We start from the raw sequence: 18738 nt of genomic DNA, 5'->3' as shown, positions 1-18738 counted from the left end.
ATACAAAGACATTAGCTTCTTTTTTCCTCGCATAAGACAATCCATTTCCTGACTCTCAGTATTTGTTTGTATAGCCACTATGTCCACTGATGCCAAGAGAAGGTGAAGAGTTTCTTTGGCTAAGAAATTCATCACCTGTTGACAACTTGGTGACTGGTCTCTCTGACCTTAGCTAATCTGGTTATTAGAAGGTAGACAGAGTTTGTCAAAAATCCCTTTCATTAAACTTCATTAAATATCTGCCCAGGGAAAATGAACCACACCCTGCCAGCACCAGATCAAACTCCTTTGGTCTTTTTTGTGTGGGCCCTAAACCAATCCTCCAACTAAAATCTTAGCCTGATAAATTTTAACAGCAATGGCTTATAATAAGCATACTTTAAGTTACCTAATAACATGTATGAATTCAAACTGAAACTTTATGTGTATTCCTTAGTATTATTAATGGAAGATAAAATACATGTGTATATTGTGAAACTTGGTAACACCAATTTAGAAAAATAAATTCTCTTGTAGCATCATAAAAAATCCCCTTCATTCATGAATACATTAAATTCCCTTTGAGGAAGACATATGTAAAGTTGTATATAATGTATACATATGTGTATATATTTCATATAATAAAATAATAATAGTCCCCTCAAAATACAGCTCATATCTAAGTAATGTGGAAAATGGAACAAAGGTCAAGTATGAGAATGGCAGCTAGGATCCAGCAGGGTCTCTGTATGCCCTAAGGTCATTCCAGCAGCTGTGAAGACCTGGCAGGAATCCTGACATGCTGGTAAATAAGGTTCTGGCAGTATCATGGATTGGTTTAGCACCACAGCGAGTGTGATCAGTCTTATGAATCTAAGAAATAGGTAGGACAGCATAGGATTGTAGGCTGACCCTAATTAAAAACATTATGACAATTAGTTTGACACAGAAGACAGCAGAAAAAATAGCACTCTTTGGTACTGTTACCAAAAGAAGGTTAGATACATCAGGATAAGTGAGGAAGACCAATCTCTCACCTGCTGGAAATGTAGGGAAGTGAGGGAGATCAAAACGTGATTATAGGTTGGAAATGCTTATGGAGTTATGCAATATCTAGCAAGACTGACCTGGTGACTACAATTATACATTTGTTGTCTTTTCATGGACCAACAGACCACAAATCCCCATAGCATAAATACAACCTCAAAATGTCCTAGAAAACACAACCAACAAACTCTCCTGGAACAAGACCATTATCATAGAACAAGCCATTGCCCACAATCATCTAGATATAGCACTGTTTCATGAAAACTTAAGAACAATAGCATGAATAGGTGTCACCATCTCAAATACTTACTATCTCCAAGCTACATAGAATGAAAAATTTTCAAAGTATAGACGTCTGTTTGAGAAGATCCAAATCTTGTGGGAACAGAATGAGATACATGTCATCCCTATTGTCTTGCCTCCTACTGGAGCTCTTTTGAGGATGCTTTCAGTGAGTTACAGAAACTGAACTTAGAATATAATACTTTTATTCAATCGCTACAGGCAGCTATATTAGTCAACTATACAGTAGTACCTAGAACACTGAATAAGAAGGAATATTAGCAGGACAGTGACTTGCCATAGGACCATTTCTATCAAAAAATGTAATCTAGATAATAGTAACAATAATATCTAACATCCCTTTGCTACTTAGAAACCGTCAGAGGCTCCCTAGTGCCCTTATAATAAAGTATAGACTCTTCTGTCTCTTCCACAATTTCTCTTACCGCCCTTTTCAGTTATATTTCCTGCCATCCCCCTCATGTACTCATCATTCTAATCAAACTCACCTCCAATGTTCCCCATATATATATATATTTCCTGCCTCATGACTTCCAAAAATGCCACTTCATTTTCACCTTTTAGAATACTTAGCTTCCCTCAAGCACAGCTCAGATGCCTCCTTCAGTAGCATGTAAATACCAAGAGTGAAGGGAATGTTTAATTTTGCTTTTATGTCCCTGGCACCCATCATAGTCCTGGTGCTTAATAAATGCTTATTAAATCGAATGAATCATGATCAACTGTCTAATACCTTGCAGATTCACTGAAGATATAGATAGCTGTTTGGCTTTCTTATGTTTTTCTTCATAGTCGTCATATAATAATACCAGTGATTCCGTGTTCTGTAAAAAAAAAAAAATGCCAGTTTTTTTTTTCATGTACTTACTTAAGCCCATGAAGGATTAAGGTTAGATTAATTCTTGGTTGGAGCTCTGGGAGCCTCCTTCACTCCTTCCAACTTTCGCCATTTTTTTGAGCCTTTCACTGTGGAGCCATTCACAATATGATCATGCTCCTTTAATCAATTAACACGTATTTATCAAAACTTCACTATGTTCAGGACACCGAGCTTCAGAAAGACTACAAAAAAATAACTATACAAATGAAACTTAAATATTCTGGCAATCTTTCGCACATTCAGAAATATCCAGTATTTTGTGTCTCATAAACAAAACATGGGTTTACTTTTTTTTACTTTTCATACAGATATCTGGCATCCATATTTGGCATAGCTAAATTCTAGAAGCCCAAAGTACCCATCCGTAATTGACTGAGTCAGAGTAACAGGATACACAAATCTGTGAATGTCATCTAATTAGAGTTTATCTCTAGTTCCTGATATAGGAAGCTAAATATCAGTTTTGTGAAATTAGATTTAAGTCCCAAGTGTAGTTGTGTGGATTATTATGGAGGCTAACAGTAGAAAGAATATTGGTTTTGGAGTCAGGGGACCTAGGATAAAATTCTGCTTCTTAGTACCTGTGTGACATTGGGCAAGTCACTGCACAGCTTGAGATTTAGATACCTTAATTATATAGTAAGAGTACTAGACAAGGTGACTTCTATGGTCTCTTCCTACTTTAAATCTAAGATCCTATGAAATCATGGGCAAGGGGGAGAAGTATATTTCAAATATATGTTAAACAAGGAAAACCTGAAAAAAAGTCATATAGTTGGAAGGGTCCTTAAAAGACTCTAGATTTCTTTATGTTGGTGTTGTTGTTCAGGCTGACTTTTTGTGACCCCATTGGAGTTTGGGGTTTTTGGGGTTATTTTTGGCAAAGATACCAGAGGGGTTTGCAATTTTCTTCTCCAACTCAATTTGCGGATGTGGAAAGTGAAGCAAACAGGGTTAACTGACTTGCCCTGGATCACACAGCTAGTTTCTAAGGCTAGCTTTGAATTCAGGTCTTCCTGACTACAGGCCCAGCACTCTATCAACTGTGCCACCTAGATACTCTCTTAAATTCTTAGCTACTTTTAAAGACAACTAGGGTGTGATGAGAAGAAAAGATGACTAAGTTTTAGACAATCATTCATAGATTTAAATATACTTAAGAGTTGCAACTGAGTGTCATTCCCTTAAAAGCTGGGACTCTAATCTTGGGGCCAGACTCCAATTTACTTGAGGAATGCTGCCTTTATATATTTTTGCAATTTCCCTTCAACATCTGGGGCATTCTCTTTTGATTATTCCCTGGGGTAGCAAATCTTAGTATCATAGGATTATAGATTTAGAACTACAAGGGAACTTAGAAATCATATAGTCTAAACCATTCATTTTACAGATGTGGAAACTGAGTCTCAGAAAGATGAAGAGATTTGCTTAAATTCCCATGGGTTTCAAACTTGTGTCAATCACTCTTTCTAATGCACTGGGCTTAGCTCTTAGGAGGTGGTTTTGATTTTTTTTTAATTGCCAAAAGTAATTTAGAGCTAAATGTGTTTAATAATGCAGTTGACCAAGTTGTGTAATATTAATTTTACTTCCAAACTGAATGTGGTAATACATAATAATAATTCTGATTTTCTTGCAGGGCCCCAAAGTCCAATTAAAAAATGAACAATGATGGGGTGGCTAGGTGGCACAGTGAATAGAGTACCAGCCCTGGAGTCAGGAGGACCTGAGTTCAAATCTGGTCTCAGACACTTAACACAAAAACTAGCCATGTGACCTTGGGCAAGTCACTTAACCCCAACTGCACCTCCAAAAAAAAAAAGCAAAAAAAAAAAAAGAACAATGAAAGTATATAGCTTTCTAAGGTAATCACTTTGAAGGACAATACTAATTTAGTTGTATAACTTTTTTTTTTTTTGCTTTTTGGAGGGCAATTGGGTTTAAGTAACTTGCCCAAGGTCACACGGCTAGGTTTTTTGTTTGTGTGTGTTAAGTGTCTGAGGCCAAATCCGAACTCAGGACCTCCTGACTCCAGGGTCAACACTCTACTCACTGCGCCACCTAGCCGCCCCTCGGTTGTATAACTTTTTAGTTTGTAGGCAAAACCTAAAGGTGTTGGTTTTTAATACTCTAACAAACATAATGACTAGAAATCAAGGTTATTAACTGGAGAGTTCTATGGCACATTTAATTAAGCAGATAGATGTATACATGCTTACTCATTCATATGTCATTAGAATGTGTTTTAAAGGACTGATACTATACCATTGTGGTTGGTTGAGAATGCTTGTCAGAGCCAAAATAGTTTTCTTGTATATCTGCTTTCTGCTTATTTGACGAAATCATTTGTCCATTCATTCTGTTGCTGTCGTGGAGTATGTTATTTGCAGAATGGAATGATGCAGATTGGAAAGGCTTTCCAGTTATCCTATCATTTCTGGTTTGTCCAGAAATTAATGCACTATGCTCATTAGCACAAAACTGGTTTGCCAACTTGAACTCCAAATCTTTTTTTTAAAAAGAAAAGACAAAAAAAGCAAATAACAGGATGAAATGATGTTCTAAAGCAGGGGTTCCTAACCTTTTCATGTATGCCATGGACTCCTCAGAATATAGTTTTCAAATGCAAAGAATAAAATACAGAGACTTAAAAAAACCCAATTACACTGAAATATGGTTATCAATTATGAACAAAGATCCAGGGGTTTACAGGGGTGGCTAATCCTGTGAAAATAATTCCTTTCCATGTGTTGGTAGGGAGGGGAGAGAGGTTATAGTTAGAAGTGAAAGAAATAAAGAGAGGATGTATTTCTTTATTCCCCAAATTATAAGCTTCTATTTTCATTCATTCATCCATCCATCCATCCATCCATCCATCCATCCATCCATCCATCCATTCACCTTGGTTCTCCAGTCTATCTCCTTCTTTGTCCTGTGTTGCCTAGTGATTGCTTTCAAGCCAAGATCCCAGAGTTCTATTCTCCTTCTAGCCCCTTAGTCCTGGTTTATATAAGTACCACATAAGGAGCATCCTCAAGACCAGGAGTTCTTAATTTTTTTTTTGGTCATATATTCCCTTGGTTTCACCTCTGGAGAAATCTATGAATCTTTTCTCAGAATAATGTTTTTACATTTACAAAATAAAATACATAGAATTGCAGAGGAAATCAATTGTACTCAAATACAATTATCAAAACATGCATTTTAAAAAGTTTCCCATATCTCAGGTTAAGAATCCTTGCCTAAGACAGACAATGATAGTTTTTTAATTATGTGGAACCTACCACTTTCATTAGCAAGGTTGCTGTATTTTGGTATAATTAATAATAAAATTTTTGAGCACTCACTGTAGTAGGGCAGTCCTTACCCATAGGCAAGGATGTGTTGGTATATGTTTAACAATTGATTCATCAAAAAGAAAGGACTCATGATATACTTTTACATTTACTGCTTTATTATCATTTTTTCCATCCCTTTCTTAAGTCTAGACAATCAATAGAACAATAAATCAAGCTCTGATTTATAGCATTTACTGACTGTCATGGTGTAAATATGCACAATGAAAATTTAGCAAGAGCTAGTTTGAGCTGACTGTCGAGAATATATATGCACATAAATAGTAGTATTGTGTTTTGAGGTACATTGGGAAATCCTAAAGTATCTCTCTCTCCTCCCCCTCTGACTTAGAATAGTGAATGAAATCCCACCAATATACTGCACCCAGATTCTTTGGGGTAATAAAGATTTTTGGTTGTATAGAATTTCTCCAGAAAAAAGCAAATAACTCTGGGAGGCATATCATAAGCCATTATCAATTAAGAACTTGGGGATATTAATTGACAGTTATCTTAGAGCAGGTAAGGATTTGGAATGAGGAGACACAGAAGAGATAAAGATACAAGGAAACAGGGAGAAGAAACTCTTTTTTTTTTAAGAAATTGGGGTTAAGTAACCTGCCCAAGGTTACATGGCCAGTTATTTTGTGTGGGTGTTAAGTGTCTGAGACCGGAACCAATCGCAGGTCTTCCTGACTCCGGGGCCGGTGCTCTTACTCACTGCACCACCTGGCCACCAAGCAAGTCCTGATATACAATATGTTATATTAGGTATTAAGGGGATTTCAGAGGAAAGGGTAGGCCTACTCCCAGCCCTTAAGCAGTTTATAATAAATACTGGGTCACGGTCAAGAGCGTTACTTAATTCTCAGATGTGGCAAGAGCTCATTAGGACAAATGGCTTCCTATCTGGGTCCTAGGGGCTATGTGCCTTGACCTTTTTGCCTGGCATTTCCTAGACACAGCATGTATACATGTGCTTCAAAATCAAAGCAAAGTACTGGATTTGGTACTTATTTCAGCAATTTACTGGCCAATGAGGCAGGACTATGTCCTGTGTAAAGGTTGTATTTCTTGAGTGCCTAGCACCATGCTTTGCACATAGTAACAGGTGGCGAAACAATGACTGCTCAATGAAAGAATGAATGAAGCTGGAAACTTATTTAGGTATCCCATGTTGTTGCTGATAATGATTCCTCTTCAGTAATTGCCAATACATTACTGTAATCAGTCTGGCATACGCTTACCTGGGAGGGCATTGAAGCTGTCGGAGAGATACATGTGTTCCCTATCTGGATCTGATGCAATCAGGTTTAATTCCCGGACAAATTCATATTGTCTTGGATCTGTCGTATCGATGATTCCAATTGCATATATCTCAATGTTGGCTGCATGAGCTTCCCTGACAGCAGCTTCTAATTTGATAGCTTCACTCTTCTCTGTCTGGCCATCTGTGATCATGACAGCTACTTTTCTGACACCAATTCGGGCCCCCCAAAATGCTTCCCGGGCTGCTTTGTGGATAGCTGTGCCAGTAGAAGTGCCTTTCCCCATATATGATATCTTTCTAATTGAATGGATTACATCCTCTTTGGCAATGAATCTGTCCAGACTGAATGTGAACTGAACTTCTGAACCATATAGCACAAGGCCAATCCTGGTAGCATTTCTCCCTACAGTGACTCTATCAACTAGAGATATGACAAATTCTTTGATGATCTCTAGGTTTTCAGGTCCCATGCTTTCAGGGCTATTGATCACAAAAACAAGCTCCATTGGTACATTCTTACAGTTAATGGTACAGCCTATAGAAGAAAAACACAGGGAAACTCAGAATTAGTTTTGGTTTAGCTGATGGTGTCGTCACTTTCTCAATGCTCATATTGAGACAATAACTTTAAATACAGTAAAATTCCCAATGTTTAAAGTACTAACCCAGGGTTTGCATCAACCTTTCCAGAAAAGGCCTCTTTTTTTTTTTTCTTTTTTTTTTTTTTTTGCTTTTTAGAGGGCAGTTGGGGTTAAGTGTCTTGCCCAAGGTCACACGGCTAGTTTTTTTGTGTTAAGTGTCTGAGGCTGGATTTGAACTCAGGTTCTTCTGACTCCAGGACCCACGCTCTATTCACTGCGCCACCTAGCTGCCCCTGAAAAGGCCTCTCTTTGTCTTAATAATGACCTCACAATCAATTAGCATTTCTGAATGCCTCCCTTGTGCCCAGAAAAAGTGAAGTCCTATGAAGATCTCTATCTTCACACCAAAAAACCCTTATATATAATCCTTGCTGCCTTTAACAAGCTTATAGTCTAATTGGGAAGAAAAATATTAAACAACTGGAAAACTGAAAAACAAATATATATCCTGAAAGATATTTGCTCTTCTGAAAAGGAAATGGAATTAGATTACAATGTAATACTGCATTGAGGTATCCTTGTGCTTTCTTGACAGAGTTAGCCAAGACTGGAAACGTTTGTGTAGAGAGTATGGTAGTTGGATTTGAGATGTCAAAGAATACAGATCAAGCTTCTCACTAACACAATCTAACTACAGGGTGAGTTCAGGGAAATAAAGGGTTTCTGCCCATTAGAGATTTTCAATTAAAAGCTGGCCACTAGTTGGGTAGGCTGTAAAGGGAATTTGTACTTGGGAGCTCTGGTGGAATGCTGAATAAACAGAAGTTCTGAGAAGAGTGGTAAGAATTTTTTCTCTCTTAGAGAAGAAGACTTTTCTCTCCCTTATAGAGAAGTCAGTTCATCAAAAAGCATTTATTAACGCTTTTATTATTATTAAATGTTTTATTATATATTTATTATTATTAATTAACCTGCTATATGCTAGCTACTATGGTAAGTATTGGGGATACAAAACAAAAGATAGTCTGTACTCTACAGAACACAGTCTAATGGGAGAGACAACATGAAAACAACTATGTACAGATTATATATGTATAATATATGTACATATATTTGTACTATGTGCAGAATATATGCAGACATAGAGTCTTCTCATCTGGGAATTACCTATGTCAATAAGTTCACAAATTTAGTTATTATTACTATTCTTATGCAATTGGTTGGGCATCCTTGAGCCTAGTACACATTTAAGTATTTACGTGTTTTTAACTAGCCAGCTAATCAAGTCATCAAGTAGACAAGGAGTGCTTAATCTTGTTTATGTGACGGACACCTGTGGCAGTCTGGTGAATTCTATGGATCCTTTTTCAGAATAATGTTTTCAAAGGCATAAAGTAAAATACATACAATAATAAAAGAAATAAATTACATTGAAAATTTTAAATTGTCAAAATATTAAAAAAACACCCCAAGTTTATGGTTCCTAGATTATGAATTTTCAGTAAGACCCTACTATTATACTTTAAGAAGAGGGTAGAACAATGAGTGGTACTTAATTTCCATGAGTTTTCTCCCTATTTCTTCCTTTACCACTAAATCCCCACTTACTGAATCTTTTCCTCTTGGAAAAGTGAGACTAGTTAGTGAAGGGAATGAGAACATAGAATACAAAGGACCAATGAGACCACAGTCAAGCTCATAATAATGAGTGCAGTGGCTTCTGTCATCAGGGTGGTAGAGGGCACACACACACACACACACACACACACACACACACACACACACTTTTTGCTCACTCACACTTTCAGAAAAGAGTAAAATAAAAGAATCACATGTATAAAATGTCAGTTTTATAAAATAAAACAAACTTACCACATATTTCTTTAATTAGTTTAATTATATCTTCTTTCTGTACAAATAGGACCATTGATTAATAATAAATAGCATTATTTGACCACTTTTGGCAATCTTTCATTCTCAGAGGCAAAATTATTACAATTTTTTGAATACTCATAACTTATGAGTATAAGTTAGGAATGAACTGTCAAAGGTCATTTCAATAAATACTATTTCTTTAAAGATTTTCAATGTATCTCTATTTTTTCTAGTTAAATAAATCAATTTCATGTAACTGCTGAGTTCATAGCAGTAAACTTATTTTTTTAATTCAATTTTGTTTTATTTTAGCTTCAATTACAGATTCTCTCCCTCACTGACTACCTCCCCCACCAATTGTGAAGGCAAGAAATCATAGCAGTAAACTTATAATATAGTAGCTATAACTATTGCTGTTCAACTGCGTTATGTTGTTCAGTTGTTTTTAGTTGTATCTGACTCTTTGTGCCTCCATTTGGGGTTTTCTTGGCAAAGACACCAGAATGCTGTGTCATGTTCTTTTCCACTGAATTAAGGCAAACAGAGATTAAGTGACTCTCCCAGGGTGAGACATCTAGTAAGTAATCAAAGACATCTAGTAAGACATCAAAGCCCAATTTTGAACTCAGGTCATCCTGATTCCAGGCCTAGTGCTCTATCCATTAAGTCACCTAGCTGCCCTCCTCACTATGCTGATTTTAAAATGAGTGCAAGAGGAAATAAAGAACATGGAATTTGACACAAGATAAAAAAAAAGAGATAGGAAAGATGGGAAAGAAAGGATAAGAGAATATAACAAACCATAAAACTATGCTGCTTGTTCTAATTTCAAGTTTTCCAAGCTAAGACACTTACTGTTAGGCCTTGATCATCCTGGGGTCCAGTTCTTCCCTGTATAAAAATTAATTCATTAGTTATTACAAATACAACTTTCAAGAACATTTTGTCTGCATTGCAACTCGGTCAGTGACGTTTTTGGCAGGGTACCCATGATCTGTATCCTTCTGAACTGGTGCTGGTCTTGAGGCTTATTAAAAAAAAAGCCCCAAACCAAAGCTTCAAAATTGCTTACACACCAGCTGTCTCTTCCATAGCCGTCTGTGCTCTATTCACACAGGGACTGGTATGTTAATGAGCACTTCATTAGTGTGTTAGGGTATCTGCCTAAAACAGACTGTGGCATTAAATGGAGGTTTAGACCTAGCTCTGGCACAGAAAGGCTCAAATCCAAATGAGAAACATTTGGAAACACAGGGTTGTTGTGAAACTCAAATGTAATGAGGTATGTAAAGTACATTGCAAACTCTAAAGTACTATATAAATGCTAGTTAATGAGAAACACAAAGCTTCTGTCTGGTTTTTAGGACTCTGATGAGGCCAATTCATTCAGTGAATCCAGAAAACCAATGATTTGGATATCATCATAAAAGTGTTCATTACAGCTACAGGACACAAATTACTTATGCTGGAGAAGTTAGGAACCGTCTACCTAGAAATAATACTGGAATGAACAGATGATGCTTTGAAGCTCTCCAGAATCACCAGAGTTCCCTAATATCACTTTTTTCACTCTTTCCCTTTCACAATCAATGTCAAGATCATCCTTAGGATAATGAAAGTGTTAGCATTTGCTTATTAGCTATACTTCTCTTAAGTACCTGCTGGTAACATTTTAGCTCCAGATGCTGTAGTCATGGCTAGTCTTTTGGCAGATGAGGTAGGTGACCACATGCACAGTTCCTTGAAGTCACTCCCTTCTAGAGCATTGTTCTTCTCTCCTACCTGAACTGAAATTCTCACTATTAAATAACAAATATATAAGTGAAGGCAGGCTATTATCTCCAGAAGGTCACTACTAAATGTTTACATGGTGCCTAGGAGAACTTACTGCCCAAGGCTGTTGTGAGGATAAAATGAGTTAATATTTCTAAAGTGCTTGGCAAACCTTAACACTCTTACTTTTTTAAATTGTTATTTATTTTTAATTCTTTTCTTTTTAAGTTTTGAGTTCCAGATTCTTTCTCTCCTATCCCCTCCTCCACCTGCCGAGAACACAAGCAATATTATATCAATTATACATGTGAGATCATGTAAAACATAATTTTATATTATCCACACTTCACAAAAAGAATGAAAAATAAAGAAATTGAGAATATTATACTACAATTTGTACTCAAGAGTTCATCAATTCTCTGGGGGTGGATAGCATTTTTTTTTTATCTTGGGTCCTTTGGAATTGTCTTGGATCACTGTATTGATCAGAGTAGCCAAGTCCTTCATCACTGATCATCAACTTAACACTCTATTTATGTGCTAGTTGTTGTTACCATCACCATTGCCACTACTGCTTCTACTACTCTTATCCCCTGGCTTTCTCTTTTCCTCTATTCTCTGGCTTTATTCCCAGTTGTGCCACAACAAACTTCCAAAAATTGCAAGTTACCTCACAAGTCATCAGCCAAATATCTGATTACTTTCTGGGAAAGGACAGTTCTCACTTCTTAGCACTGCTAACCCCAAGGTTTTAAGCTTCTGGGGTTGGGAAATTTTTGGAGACATTGCATGGGCTTGTAGATAGAGTATAAGACAGTATTAGGAAGAACTGAGTTTAAACACCATTTCTGACATTTACTAGCCATGTGACCACAGGAAAGTCACTTAACCTCTTTAAGATGAGGTTTCTTCCTCTGTAAAATGAGGATAATAATAACTTCAGTACTTATCTCACTGGGTTGTTGTGAGTATCAAATGAAATAGCATGTATAAGGTGCTTTATAAACTTTAATTTAATATATAAATGTCAGTCATGAGGATGTACCAGCAGTTAATTATTAAGATCATGCTATGTGCCAGGCATGGGCTGGGGGCTGAGGATAAAATAATCACATAGATATAACATTAAGTCAGTTCCTACACTTGAGAAACTAATAATCTTTAAGATGAGAAAACACATAAGTAAAAATGTTTATATACACATATAAGCATATATGAAATATAGAGAGAATAAATACATGGCAGGTTTTTTGAAGGAAAGTGAATTACAACTATTAGGGAGGGGAGGGGAATCAGGAAAGGCCTCCAAGAAAGGGCAATTTGAACTGAGCTTTGGAGGAAAGGAAGGATTCTAAGATAGGGAGGTAAGAAGAGAGGGCATTTCAGATGGTGTCATTAACAGGAATAGGAAAAAAAAGGGTCAGGAATTGATTTGGTGAGGAATGGGTAAGTCCGATTTTACACATCTTGAATTTGAGATGCTAATAGATAGTTGGAGATGCAGGATGGGAATTTAGGTAACAGGTTAAAAGTGGAAATACAGATTTAGAATTCATGCATACAGGGTTGGTAAAACCAAAAGTGTACAAAAGCTGGGAAAGAGTTGTTTGTCATATTGGCTAATATGACTGAAAAAGAAAATGACAAATGGAGGGGATGTAAGAAAATTGAGATAGTAATGCATTGTCAGTGAAGTTGCATACTGATTCAGCCATTCTACAGAACAATTTGGAATAACCCAAAGGGCTATAAAGTCATGAATACACTTTTACCAAGCAATCCCACTACTAAGTCTGCATTCCAAAGAAATAAAAGGCAAAAGGGAAAAGTCCTTATGTGTACAAAAAAATTTATATCAGCTCTTTATGTGGTGGCAAAGAATTGGAAATTGAAAGGATGGACATTAATTAAAGAATGACTAAACAAGTAGTTGTATATGATTGTGATGCTACAAGAAATTACAAGCAGGATGCTCTCAGAAAAACATGGAAAGATTTACATGATTTGATGCAAAGTGAAGTGAGCAGAACCAGAACACTGTATACAGTAACAGCAATATTGTATGATAATCAAATGTGAATGACTTAGCTATTCTCAGCAATATAATGATCCAAGACAATTCTGAAGGATTTAGGATAAAAAAATGCTATTCATCTCCAGAGAAAGAACAGATGCAGATTTAGGCATACTTTTTCTTTATTTTTCTTGCCTTTTTTAAATCTGTGTTTCCTTTTACAACATGATTAACATGGAAATATGTTTTGCATAGCTGCACAGGTATAACCTATATCAAATTGCTTGACTTCTCAACATGGGGGGAGGGAGGGGAAGGAGGGATGGAGAAAATTTGGAACTCAAAACATTTTTTAAATGAATGTTAAGATTTCATGTAATTGGGGAAAAATAAAATATTAAATTAAAAGAGTTGTAGAGAAAGAAGAAGGTTAAGGAGAAAACCTTGTGGAATGCCTATATTTAGGAGGCATGAAGAAGAATAGAAGCCAGTAATAGAGACACAGAAGGGGCAGTCAAAAAACCAAGGTAGTTCTAAGTCTCGGAAGCCACACTACTCTTATTTGCTTAGTTTAAGTAATAGTAAATACAAATTAAGTAATATTAGATAGTATCTAAAAATTGTAAATTTCAATTTGAAAAATGACTGAAAAAGGCTTTTATGTTCAGGCAGAGGTTGAATGATTATCTATCTGGGATATTGTGGAGGCAATTAGTTTATGTCTCCACAGGGGACTCACCAGATGATTCCCAGAAAGTTCTTTTTGACTTTGGGAATCTGTACTTCAGTTCAGTATCTCCTACTAGATGTCCAGTCAGCATCTAAAACTCAACATATCCCAGATTGGACTCAGTGTTTTCTCTCCGAATCAGTTCTTCCTCTTGACTACCCTATGTCTGTTAAAGACTCTACCTGGGATGCTCTCCCTCCTCACTGCCATCTCTCAGATTCTTTCTTTTCCTTCAAATTCATATGTACTGAGAATAAACTTACTGTCTTTCCTTTATAATTTTGTTTTGTGAGGCAATTGGGATTAAGTGACTTGCTTGAGTTATGTAGCTAGTAAGTGTCAAGTGTCTGAGGTGGGATTTGAACCCAGGTCCTCCTGATTCCCAAACTGGTGCTCTATCCCCTGAACCATCTAGTTGCCCCTCCTTAATAATTTACAAGTGTTCTCTGTCAGTACATGCAATAAAACACATAGGTACTTCATTATTTGTTTTGATTTTTGGCCCAACACACTGTACCAGAAGGACGTGGTAGCTCCACATGACCCTAAAAATCAGAATATCAGGATTAGGGTTTCTCTGATAAATAAAATAAGACAGGCAATGTTAGATGCCTATTAAAACTCCTACTAATTTTTTTTAAAGCCTTCTCGAGAAAGATAAAGGAAAGGAAGAAACGTTGGCCACAATTAAGTAAATCCAACTCATTCCTTTTTGGCTGTGAACCCAGAATATTTTGGGTAATCTGGCTGTGCGGTGGCGTGCACTGGGAATGTAGACGATGTGAAGTCAAATCCAGTCTAACACATAAGTTCGCTGAGCCGCATGAAGGAAGACTATCTGCCACCTGCTGCCAAGTACTCTTCTGCGGGGTTTCCCTGAGGGTTCTTTTGTTTGAAGTGTTGATTCCATCTCATTGACTCATTGCTAGGGCTTAGGGGAGATAGTTGGATATAGATTGGTTTCTTTGTTAAATGTTCCAGAGTCATTCCAAAACCCAAATCAAACCTTGCTCCATCTTCCTAGTTCTGATCACCATATAGGGAAATGTACTTCCCCCTCATAGTTAAGCTCCATTTATTTTCTATCAAATAGATGGCAACCAGCCAGGAAAATACCCCCTATTTTTACTCTGAATCCTTAAACATTTTACTCAACTTTTAAATTGTATAATTATGTTGTACTCCATGTTGAAAACTAGGAGCTTCATGCTGATCTTGGAAGAGTTAAAAACAACTTCTTTACTTTTTTGTGAATCAATATGAATGTTTCCTAATACATAGTTAATAACTGAGCAAATAGATATATATTTTTTGAAATAGCCACCAAACTCTCTGTGTATTAGGGTCACATAATCTCTGACAGTCAAATGATTAAAACCTCTGACACCAATACATATTATGTTAGAAGAAAAATCTCAGAAAATAATGTCAAGGATATGTCTGTGGCTGACCCTGTGACAAAGATTCATCACTTCCAATCCCTTTAAAGTTCTCTGGTGGCCTTGCAGGTAACTTTTCTAGGTCCACATATCATACAAAGAAAGACATCCAGGAATATCTGACTCCCCCAACTACATTGTTCCATTATGGCAAGGATGAGGTGGCTAGGTGGCACAGTCAATAGAGCACTGGCCCTGGAGTTAGGAGGACCTGGGTTCAAATGTGGCCGCAGACACTTAACACTTACTAGCCATATGACCTTGGGCAAGTCACTTAACCCCAACTGCCCTGCCTTCCCTCCTCCAAAAAAAAGCAAAAAAAAAAAAAAAAAGCCAAGAGAACCCCTAACTCATTATGACAAGGTCCCATCTAGATTTCCCTTTCCTCCTAATAAATATTACAAGCTCTAAATCCTACCTTCTACAGGAATCCTCCCCTGATCCCTCTTAATGCCTCTTAACCCCTCTTCTACCTCTTTTACTTATTTCCTATTTGTGCTATATATAGCTTGCTTTGTATCTATTTGTATATTATCTCCTCCATTATATTGTAAACTCCTTGAAGGCAGGGATTGTTTTTTGCCTCTGTTTGTATCCCCAGGGCTTTGCATAGTGTCTGGCACATAGTTGATGATTAACAAATGTTTATTGATTGATTATCTATGCTCGTGTTTGCTTGGATGACCATCGGTTATGTTGTAAAGGGGATTGTGTTAAGGTACATATTGGACTAGATGGCTTTGGAAGCCCCTTCTACCTGTACAATCTGGGCTATAATTCAGTGCCAACATGTTCTCCTGACAATGGAATCAGTGGAGAAGATTTGTTTGGAGGTTGGAATATTTAGAATTTGAAGATGCAGAGGTCTGTTAATGTTTGGTTTGAGTGACTGGAAACAAAAGAGTAATGAATTTATTTGAGAAATAAGAAACTGGATGATACACATTGAGCCTGTCAGTGTGGGTCCCCAGAGAGTGCATTATTTCCTCTTAGATGAACCTCTGTTAAAACATGGGAGTAATTGAGAATTAATTTATCATGAGGAGGAAGGATCCCCCAGACTGTATCTAAGCAGTCAACCAGAGTGTGCAAGAGAATGCAGTGCTGATCCTGGCAGAGTGATTACAGTATTCAGGGAGTGGGATAACAAAACCTTGGCAGATGTGAGCTGATTGGCACAGTTCTAACCACCTAGTAGTCTCTGCACATGAAAAAGAAAGCTTCTAGGGTCAGGGGGCAAACAGACTTAGAACCAGAGTCTAAGAATGTGGAGGTAAGTGGGTGGGTCCATGTCATAGTTACTATTTTATTTTGAAATTAAATTAAATTGGAATTGAGAAAGGGAAGCAATGGGAAGGCATCATGGTGTAGTGGAACAGCCACTGCAATTAGAGTCCCAGGTCCTGGGTTCAAATCCTTGCTATTCTTCCCACCATTTATATGAGCAAATCATTGGATTGTTTTGTTTCTCAGATTCCTTATTTTTAAGTGAAGGGAGTTGGACTAGATAATCTTTTTTACCCTTGCAGGTAAAAATCCAAGATCTTTTGATAAGGGGTATTCTAGACAAATTCTGGTTTCTATTCACAAGATGTTTTTGGTATCTTTTTGCATATCTGTGAATGAATGCAACACCAGGGCTCATAGTGGACTTCCAGGGGAAGCAAAAGGCCAAAAGGTATGTTTATTCTTCCCCGATTTAAATCCACAGACTAAGAGGGGAATACTGAAACCAATCTGGGTTAAGTGATATAAAGCAGTGAGTGTTCTAGCTTCTGGTTCATCAATCTACCTGCAGCTATTCTAGCTGACAGTCAATAAGCATGTATAAAGAAAATGACACTGACTTGTCACAGCACCAGTCATTATATCTATTGATTTGCATATAAAAGTGAAAGTTACTTCAGATCCTGTAGTCCAAGGCACTGCTGTTGTTTCTTGTAAGTCATGCATGCCTCTCTGACCTTGGTTGCCCTAAGGGAATGAAAAATATTTGTTAAGCTCTCATCTACACGTTTTACAGAAAATGTCAATGTATCTATAGCATAAATAATCATTCAATAAGTTAGCTGTAGGGTTCAGAGGATAGAGTACTTGACTAAGAGTCAGGAAGACCTGAGTTCAAATCCTGTTTCAGATATAGTAGCTGTATGACTACCGGCAAGGCACTTAAATTCTCTTGGCCTCGGTTTCCTCATCTGTAAAATGGAGATGATAATAGTACCTACTTCACAGGGTTGTTATAAGGATCAAGTGATAACATATGTAAAGTATTTTGTAAACCTTAAAGCACTATTTAAATGCTATTATTATTGTTCAATAAAGTACAGAATGTTGAATATAAGATATTGAGTGGCAACACCTGGGAACTCGTCTTAAGGCTGATATATAAATATATCTCCTTCTTTGAAAATTGGCAAAAATATATGTGAATTATAAGGTTTCAATGCGTCCCATTAAACACACACACACACACACACACACACACACACACACACACCCTAAAGGACATCATGAAGTCATTAAAAATCCTGCTTTTTTCTACATGGATCTAGTTTACATGCATACACACACAATTGAATGAATGAATGTTAACTATTTATTTACTCATGAATAGAAAAACAGGGTAATATATTTGGCAGTAGTCTTTTGAAAAGGATGCAAATGAACTCATAAAAATGAGAATAAAGTAGGAAAATAGCCACCTTAGGTTTCCTCACATTTTCCCATCCATTAAGCCCCCATCACTCCTCATCAATTCCCTGACTGATGAGTAATGTGTGGCTGACATCCAAGACACGCAGGCTGATTAATGGCCTACGTGTAGAAAAAAGGGACTGAAGTCTGGCTTTGTGTTATAACAAGATGCTGCTCAAAAGCACTCCTTGCTCCTTCTGCCAATATATAATATATATGTGCCCTGGATGTTTTTAAACGATATAGATAGAATAGATTGAAAGGCTGATGAATCTTGAGAATGGAAGGAGAAAAAAGGATTGGGTATAAAATAAATCTGGCAACCTATAATAATGACGTCTTTTCTTTTGGAAAGTCATCATGGCTTTTTTGGAGGATGAAGCCCTTAGAGCTCAGAAATGAGGTGAGGCTCAGTGGGAATTTGAGGGGTTTGAGTGCAATTGATCAACATAACAGCTTTTCCGCTGGATAGACTCTTGAGTTCTTTCCTTGAACTCCTTTATTTTCCTGCTTCTAATTTTGAAGGCTTTGGTTCTGGAATATCTCCTTTAGACAAATGGTTCTGGGCAACTCTAACTTTAAGAACATAGCTTTTGCACCTAGCCAGTTTGCTTAACAGAATAAGAAGATGTCTTGTACTTTGGTAGGTTTTTGAGCCTCAGTTGGGCCAATTTTCTGTTGTAAATGATGTGTCAGTGAAGTTTGCAACCCCCCAGACTTATAGTCTGAGCTACAAGTTCATTCACATGGAATCCTGCCTTTAGTGAGAGTCTTTCTGCTTTCCATACAACATATTGTAAATAATGGGGGGAAGG

At 37.0% G+C, this 18738-nt stretch overlaps 1 protein-coding gene across 1 annotated transcript in view; it reads right to left on the bottom strand.

Annotated features, from left to right (window-relative positions):
* Positions 1 to 18738, bottom strand: part of LOC138154906 (collagen alpha-1(XXVIII) chain-like) — a 59098-nt gene that overhangs the window by 2343 nt on the left and 38017 nt on the right. The window contains 6 exon segments of the mRNA XM_069079899.1: positions 2063 to 2153; positions 4475 to 4716; positions 6792 to 7349; positions 9268 to 9304; positions 10126 to 10161; positions 17129 to 17200. Of these exon segments, the coding sequence (XP_068936000.1) occupies positions 2063 to 2153; positions 4475 to 4716; positions 6792 to 7349; positions 9268 to 9304; positions 10126 to 10161; positions 17129 to 17200 (1036 nt within the window).

The sequence above is a fragment of the Petaurus breviceps genome, unplaced genomic scaffold (assembly GCF_028583685.1).
Source record: "Petaurus breviceps papuanus isolate PSGF00001 unplaced genomic scaffold, PetGlider_PUasm1.0 91133, whole genome shotgun sequence".
Classification (NCBI taxonomy): domain Eukaryota; kingdom Metazoa; phylum Chordata; class Mammalia; order Diprotodontia; family Petauridae; genus Petaurus; species Petaurus breviceps.
The sequence above is the reverse complement of the archived record's forward strand: the minus strand, read 5'-3'. Positions and strand labels throughout refer to the sequence as shown.